Source organism: Notamacropus eugenii, chromosome 1 (assembly GCF_028372415.1).
Source record: "Notamacropus eugenii isolate mMacEug1 chromosome 1, mMacEug1.pri_v2, whole genome shotgun sequence".
In the NCBI taxonomy this organism is placed as follows: Eukaryota; Metazoa; Chordata; class Mammalia; order Diprotodontia; family Macropodidae; genus Notamacropus; species Notamacropus eugenii.
Genome location: NC_092872.1, coordinates 626,604,497 through 626,613,161, shown reverse-complemented (window position 1 = coordinate 626,613,161; position 8,665 = coordinate 626,604,497). Strand labels below are relative to the sequence as shown.

Here is an 8,665-nt window from a genome sequence, read left to right as displayed (position 1 = left end):
AGAGTGGGGATAAACTGGAGGAAGAGAAAACTATGAGGTAGGAGAAAAGGAAGGAACTCTCCCTACTGGGATGAAAATAACTGTCTCACGCACCTGACCATCCTAACTACACCAGGCTTGGGGTACCAATCTCTGTTCCTTTTCATCCTCTTCCTCCTCCTCCTAGCCAGTCCCGCCCAGGCCCGGCTCATTGGCTGCTGCTACAGTGGGGAGGAGAAGGACTTGGGGGAGAAGAGGGGGGCTCTCATTAGGAATGCGGACTCCTTCCTCCGCTCCCGTAGTCTGGAGCCCAGCAGCAACGTGCGGAAGCTGGGAGGTGCTCAGCGTTGCCGAGTAGGGGAAAGGCAGCAGCAGAGGCGGGCGGCAGCTGTAGCTGTGACAGTCTCCCCGCTCTGGGGAAGGATGGGGGCTAGTGCTCCCTTTGGGTCCTCATCCAGCGGCAGCTTAGGGTTCCATGCCCTGCAGCCTTAGGGAGAAGCTGAGGACCATAGTCACTGGAGAGCTAAGAAAGGACACGCACCCTTCCATTTCTCCATCTCCCTCGGTGTGCGTCGCTCTCCTTCCCATTCTCCCAGAAGGAAAAAGCAGGAGTGCTGAACAGGAGTCAGGAGGAGGAGTACAGAGCATGGGGGGAGCAGCCCGCGGAGGAGCAGGAGGAGGAGGGGGCGGCGGAGGCAGCTGTCCAGCGGAGCTCTGCCGGCTCCTCTTGCTGGGGCTTTGCTGCTGGGTTGCAGGCGCTGCGGCTGTCCGAGGTAAGCGAAGAGATGGGGAGGCACCGGGAGGGGAAGGAGAGCCCCAAAAGGGAGCCTGTGCGTTCTTGACAAGTTGCGTCCCGCAGCTCCGGGAGCAACTGAGCGGGTTGTGAGTGCAACCAGGGCTGTCCGTCCGAGGGGACGGACAGACCCTCGCCTCGGAGCCCAAGTTTGCCATCTGCGGCAATCCTACAAGTTGCAGCAGCCTTAACGTCTGCCAACCCCTCTCCGAGACCCTTTCATTTCACCCTTTAGTTTCCTTCCCACTCTGGGGAGAAGAATCACTGCAGAGGAGGAAGCCCCTATAAACTCCTGCTTCCCGACCCCGGGTTCTGTCTCCTCTTCTTCTGATGGGAAAAAGGTACGAACCCCTGGGAGAAAAGGACTGATGCACCCAACATCCTCGACCCCTAGTTGAGCTGTCCAGGACTTTCTACAGAGGGCGGGGTGGGGATGAGACGCAGCTTTGAGTGGAAAGGTAGTCGGAGAGAGTGACTTACCACCAATTCCCCCACCCCTTGACCCCCGCGAACCTGAACACTCCTTTGCATTGGGCTTACTGATTCTGGACGAAGGTAAACGGAGACTCCAGAAAGCAATGTCAATGCAGGAATTCCCTCTCACCGCGCCCCTCGCATATCTCGGTCATCCCCAGTGCCCCTCCAGTCCAAGACATAGAATTCTTTAGGGTACCCCCTATTCCCCCAAGCTTAGCCCAGGTTTCCTCCAAGGTTGGGTGTGCCTGTGTTCATTGGATGGCCGTCTGGGAGATTCCCTGCTTGGTTCAACAAATCCTGCCAGACAAGAGAAGGGCTAGGCAGTTGGCCTGCCAGTCCAGTGACCTGGTCTTTCCTTCCTTCTTATCCAACCCCCAGTCGTCTTGTCACCCGGGATCTCAGTCCTTGCTGTGTAGTCCCGCCGCCTTATGGAGAGGCAGAGAAAGCTCGGCTCTTCTCGGGCTGAAGATGCAGACACCTTTTGCTTGGAAACGTTGGGTTACAGCTGTGTATCATTTTGCAACTGGTTTCTATTCCACCTGAGGGAGGACATGGAACACCAACTTAAGGGCAAGACGGGGATCTGTTTAAAAGATACGCAGGTTCTAGTGACGAATAGCTGGGCTTTCTATGCTTTCTCTCTCTTCCAAATAAAATTACCAGGAGTCTTCTTTTCTAGTGTCTCCTCTCCCCTCCCCCTCCAAAGTCAATTTGGCCATCGATTAGGCTTAGAAAATGTTACTGTTAGAAATGATTTGCCCTATAGTTTGTCTGGTGTGTGATGGAGCACAGCTACCCCACTTTCCTCTTTTGTTTCACTAAACCTCGTGTAAATAGCAGACCAGCCACAACAGTGAAAAGGGCTCAGCCTGATCACTGAAGAACCGATATAAAACCATTTTTTTACTTCAAAAGAGCTGGTTTTATTTTAGGCGTTAATGTCTAGAATCAGGAAGGGGAAAAAAGGTGGTAGATCAAGGTAGTTGGTTTATAATCCTTTGCGTTTCATATCAAAAAGTTTTGTTTGTTTTTGATAGAGTAAGCTTTTATAAAAGCAGAGAAAGTTAAAAAAGAAGAGTATTTCTGACACTATACTATGGAGCATGTTAAAGTACAGTTGCTGAAAGAAAACAGAATGCTTTATCCATTCCCTTCACTGTAAAAAAGAAAGTGTTTATGTGGAATACTTTTTTAAGCTTTTGTTTTTCTTTTTAAATTTAAAGTTGTGACTGAAATCTTACTCTTTACCTCATTTTTGGTACTACGTAGAAAGTCCCACCTGCTCTAGCCCTTAACTCCAGTTACTGACCCCTTCAGTTCTAAGATCATGGTTCGTGAAATTGTCTTCAAGGCATCTCTAAACAAGGGCAGGGGATGTGTCCAAAAGCCTCCTGAAGTGGAATTTTCACTGACTATGAAACTCAGGCTAGCACTTCTGATCTTCAAGCTGTCCTTTAAAGGGCTGCTGAAAAACATACCACACACTCTACAGGCTTTTTATTTACAACAAATGCCTTGATCATAGTAATGTTCGGGCCACATGGGATGGAATGATAACTCTGACTCATATTTCTCTTGTAACATTTCACTCACTGGGGCATGTAGCCCATTTCTCTTGGCCTGTGTCAGAGATCCCTGAAGAAATTAGCAGGGAGCAGGCTTCTGAAAAACACAAAGCCACGGCCCATTTGGTTCTTAAACAATCAAACAGCTGTGTACTGAATGTCATTGGTGTTTTCAGGTCAAAGATTATGTCTGTTCTTCAGGGTCTCTGAGACCCATAATGATTTCCCATGGTTTTATATTAAAGAAAGGGACATGCTCTCTGATGTTGCCATGGAGGTCATTACTCCCACATGCATCTTGATGGACAAAGGTCTGTCATTAAAGGTTGTCCAAGAGAAATGCATTTTGTTCTGAGTTCTTTTTGAACTCCAAGGTACATGTCCACTGGGACTATGTCTTCACCAATGACCAATAATAGAATACAGGAAAAAGTCAGGGTGGACTATGTGATCTCTAAGGTCCTTTTTGCCTCTAACATTCTGTGAAGCTGTGACTCTATGACCCAGTTCCCCATTTCATTTGAGGGCTATTTTGTCAAAGAAAGTATCATTCAATGGCATTTCTCACTTGTGACCTTTGTTATCTTTACCCAAGGCAATATCTGCTTGCAGGATTCTTTTTTCTTTTTTGTCCCACTCCTTTTATTGTTCTTGTTTTTTTCTTTCCTATTTAGCTGATAAATATCTCACTGAGAACCCATAGTGATATTTCCAGATGGTTCATGCTAATTGGATTTAAAGAAGACCTATGGGAGGAGAGCTGGGATGTAGTGAGGGTAGGGGCAAAAGAGAAACATACTGTTTTTCTTCCTTTGTTAGTCTGAGAATTGCCTACTCAGGTTCCTGTGACTGCCAGTCAGCATGCTGGAGATGCGTATTAGTTATTTGTGACTACTATGTGTTTAACACTCTCCATCTTAAAAGCTGAATGTTTAAAAGTTATTTCTGACCTGCCAAGTGTTAATTGAATCTGAGTCTAGCTGTCGTGCTGATTGATTTTGTTCCTCACTTTAACATATATGTTTTTAATAAGATTTACTGGTATGTCTAGCTATGATTCCTGCACTGTATTTGGAAAACTGCATCAAAGGCAGCCAACTTATTGGCTACAGAGAAGAAAAAAATCCCAGGAAGTCAGTCTAGCTTGTAATGAGTTGATTTTAATTAGGTCACCCATTTAGTCACTTTGGATACTTTCCCTCCCCTATAACTTTTCATATGTACAAATGGGGCAAGAAATTCATGATCATTATTATATAGTCATAACATAATGTAGTAATTGTTTTTTTTTTCACTACTTCAAGAAAACCAGAATTCCCCTGGTATGCACACTCTGTCTATATACCCAGATCATAACCCCTGCAGTTGATTTTTCTTGAATTGTTCTGATTAAAAACAAAACAAACAAACACAAAGCATTTATCACTTAATGGCTAAACTTTGTGATGAGCTTCAGCTGTGCATTGTATGCTATTGATGTCTACAGGTCAAAGAGTATTTTCTTCAGATTCTCTGAGACCCTGGTGGCTTCCTTTGGTGTTATATCAAAGAACAGATGCATTTCTGTAATGTTACCATGGAAGTTATTAATTCAAGTGATACACAACATCCATTTGCAGTGAAAACTGGAAGTTTTGTTTTGTTTTATCCTAGTTGAAAGGACATTACAACACTTCTGTTTGACGATTATAACTCAAAGTTGTTTGTATACCATGATAAGACACTGAAAAAGAATCCTTTTGGAGGATGAATGAGGTTGTCATCTATAAATACAGAAATCCATTAGTCCATTTAGTTTTATTTATTCTTCTATCTTTGCATGCTTAATGCTTTCCACTTATCTTATTCTCATTACTCTAAATATCTGTGCTTCATGGGGTTGTGTGGGACTAAAGTTTCTGCTTGTTTGGTTATGCCTCATACTTTCCAGCCCCTGAGAAGATAGGCTTTAACTTGCCTACTTTTATGAAAGTAATCTGCATTTTAAGTTGTGTTCTTTGAGCTCCTCACTTTTTAAGAATGAAGACTGCCTTACATTCCTAGGATTATTACATCCTGACATCCTAACATAGGAAATGATGCTTCCTCTGCTATTTTTTATATAAAATTACTTTCTTTATGGTGCTTTAATTTCACCCCGTGTCATGGGTCAATGTCACCAAACCCCACGGTTTTTCCAGGTTTTGCTCTCCCAACTAAAAAAGATGGTATCTAAAAATGCAACGTGGACTCTGCAAAATTTCTGTGGAGAAATATCATTGAATGTTTTTGTTGTTGCTGTTTTTACAGTTCCACCTTCCAGCTCTTAACTTCTATTTATCCCCTCTACACTTTTCAAACCTCACCTTAGCTCTATTTTTGTAACAGTGCCAGTTCTTTGTAGTTGAAAGTGTGGTAGGAAGGTAGGGAGAAGAGATGAGCATCAGATTCCCAATCCTCAATGATATATCTCCTCCATTAGACCTTGAACCATCTAGACAGGTGGAGATGATGTTAATGAAAGTCCCATCTTGTATGCATAAGACTCCTTTGGACCCTTTGCATATAATTGTGGGTGTGAATGTATGTGTGTACGGGGAAAAAGAGACCATGAACTCTAGGAGCATATACTTGCATTATCAAAGAACTTTAGAAGAACCATCTTCCTGTACTCAGATCACTCCTGAGCTATTAGGACAAATGTTCCATTAAATCAGATTGTGCATTTTGACCCACCTGTAATGGAATAATATACACTTACTTCCTCTTTTCCTTTCTCTTTGCCTCTTTGTACTTATGCCAACATAGACGTATTGTGAGTAACTTTCTCTGGGCATTCTAAACCATACACTAAAATAAGGGAATGCCCCTCCATGACCAGCTTATCTACTCCCTAATTCACAGTACTGTTGTGAGCAAAGTACTTTATAAATTATAAAATACTATGTAAACGAAAGCCATTGCTATTAAAATAGCATTCGTTACCAAACATCTCTCCTGAAGTCCTTTGATAACCAGCTACGGCATAGAGGTGATCCTGGATTCTCAAACTATGTTCTAGAAAAAGCATAAGCTGGAAATATTTGGAAGTACGACTGAGTGTTTGTGGTCCAAACATGAGAATGCTAGCTACTGAATGATAATTGTTGCTGTTATTTTTGGGAAGGGGGACAGGAGACTCATGATAACCAATTACTTAGATATAGAGGAGGTTGCATTCTGTGTCAGCAAAGGGATCACAGTCACTAATACAGTTCCTGATTCTTCAGGTATTAAAGTATAAATTATCATCATCATAATTGTCATCATTATAAAAAAATGTAGCCAAAAATGGAAATAGGTCTCTGTCTCATTACTTGAAGAGACCATTACAAAGGTTGGCTTACTTGCTTTAACTAAATAATGTATGTAGCCTTACTGGAATGTGAAAGTATTAGTGTTAACAGGGAAAACTCAGTAGACGATTTGGCATCCAAGTTAATCCCCAGGTTTTGTTTTATTCCATTTTGTTCTTTTATTTTACTGGTAGAAACAGAAAAAATAATTCAAGACGGGATCCATATGTACATCAGACAGTAGATATATGTAAATTTATATCAGACAGTAGAGCGTTATGTAAGAGATTAAAGAAATCCCTAGATATATTCAGACCAATCTCAGAGGTGCATGTGGTACAAAAACAAGCATTCTATCAGCATACAGCCTAGTGCACTTAAGACTTGGAGTAACACTTGCAATTGAGAATTCTGCTTCCTAATAGGATAACTCTCTCTCTTTTTTTTTTCATTTTAGAATTTCAATAGGAAATATTACTCTCAAATTGAACATTCTATCCATGGAATGGCAGGTCCCTGGGGACTATTTGTTGCATCTCTTATATTTTTAGACTTATTTGCTGGCGAAATGTGGAGCATGAGATTTGAGAATAGATTGTTAACACCAGAGGCTGCTGTTTCTGCTGTTTTGGGTACTCCTGCTGCTGCTCTTATGAGGCAGATGGCTTGATTCATTTATAGAAAATAGATATTCGTTCCATTTTGCATTTCTACTTTCCAAAGAACTTTTAATTGTTTGTGCCACATTGCCTCATATGGTCTTATTGTGTGTGTACACATATACATGCTGTGTGTATAGATAATTTTCAGAATTAGACGGGTGTTGATGTACTCAGTTTGTGCTGTAGCAGAAGTCCGTGCAAAACTCAGCCATGATTTGGAAAGTGCTCCTTGAAAAGAGGCAAGGAATGTTTAGAGTTACAAGTTTATTCAGGAAACTCTCCTCTCACTGTGTCCTCCATTCCTCACTTCCACTTTTCCTCAGCAAATCTTTGGGATTTCTCTTTCTTTTTTTCTCTCTTTTTTTCCTTTCTCCCTTCCCACTACTTCCTTTTCTTCTTCTTTTTCCCTTTCCCCTCTGTTCCCCTTCCCTTTCCTTTCCCCTCTGTTCCTCCTTCCTCTTATTATCTCTCCTATAGCTGCCCCCTTTCCATTCCCTACCATTATGCTATCTGACTATAAGCTACCAAAGTGAATTACTGGCAAAATGTTCTCAAACTCAAGGATCCCTGCAAAAGGGGACAGAGGAGACCAAGGATTAGTAGAAATGGAAGGGGACACCATTTGGTTGACTCTGAGGTCTTTATCTCTCCTCTACCAAAATGAGTTTGCCCTAGGTGCCAGAACTCCTAGTTATAGTTCACAACAGAATCTACTAATAATTATGTGAGAAAATCAGGGAATAACAGTTTCTAAGCTTGGGAAATGATCAGTAAAATAACAATCCTTTTCATAAAAATGGAAAATGAGGTAGCGTACATGGTGAGTAACACGTCTTCACGTTGGATTTTGACTTGCTGGCTCCAATTTTCTAATAGGTATAAATGATGTTTAGAGGTAATTTGTCATAGTGGATAAAGAATGGCCTCTGAGCCAGGAAGACCTGGATTCAAATTTCACCCCTCAATGCTCTTTTGTTGTTGTGTTGTTGTTTTTCAGTCATGTCCAATTCTTCATGTCCCCATTTGGGATTTTCTTGGCAAAGATATTGGAATACAGTTCCTTTTATATAAGAGGAAACTGAGGCAACCAGGGTTAAGTGACTTGCCCAGGGTCACACAGCTACTAAGTGTCTGAGACCAGATTTGATCTCAGGAGGATGAGTATTTCTGACTCCAGGCTTGGCACTCTATCCACTTTGCTTCTTACTTCCCCAAGTGTTCTAGGCACTCCTTTTAGACTATAAACTGTAATAAAGGTGTCAATCTACATTAACAGAGGAGATTTCAGTCCAAGAGGTTCCTATTCCAGTGATGATCTTAAGTCTATATGCTATCCTTATAAAAAGAGTAAGGAGAGCACCTTGCAGACAGAATTCTCTGTGGACTGCCAAATAGCCCCTGAATTTGCGAGAAATGCATTGTAAGAAAGCATCACAATAAGCATATTTTTATAAGACTTTATGGAAAACTCAGCTGTTGTTTGGATTAAAATTTCTCATTTGGGATGAGTTCAAAGGAAAATGGCATGATAGAAGATGGGTTATATGCCTATAAGTAGAGCCAGGAAATTAATTCAAGACAAAGTGGTCATTATGATTACTTGAAGTCTCCATCAAGCTCTTGGATACTGGTGATTTGAATGTTAGTTTCCACACTGCAGAGTTTGATTTTGATCTCTCACTAGTTTAGAGGTCCTTAACTCTGTGTGTGTGTGTGTGTGTGTGTGTGTGTGTATGCATCACTCTCTTTTGATAATCTTGTGAAACCTGTGAATCTCTCCTCAGAATAATATTTTATTAGCATAAAACCAAATACATAGTTACAAGAAAAATGAAATATATTTAAATAATTATAATATGTTTAGATTGAAGGTGA

At 41.7% G+C, this 8,665-nt stretch overlaps 1 protein-coding gene across 3 annotated transcripts in view; it reads left to right on the top strand.

The window, feature by feature from the left end:
* Window positions 1-286: 286 nt before the first annotated feature.
* Window positions 287-8,665, top strand: part of UNC5D (unc-5 netrin receptor D) — an 804,024-nt gene continuing 795,645 nt past the window's right edge. For all 3 annotated transcript variants that reach the window (XM_072635217.1, XM_072635216.1, XM_072635218.1), the window contains exon 1: window positions 287-752. In XM_072635217.1, coding sequence (XP_072491318.1) covers window positions 455-752 — 298 coding nt within the window. In that variant the 5' untranslated portion in view covers window positions 287-454. The remainder of the gene's footprint in view (window positions 753-8,665) is intronic.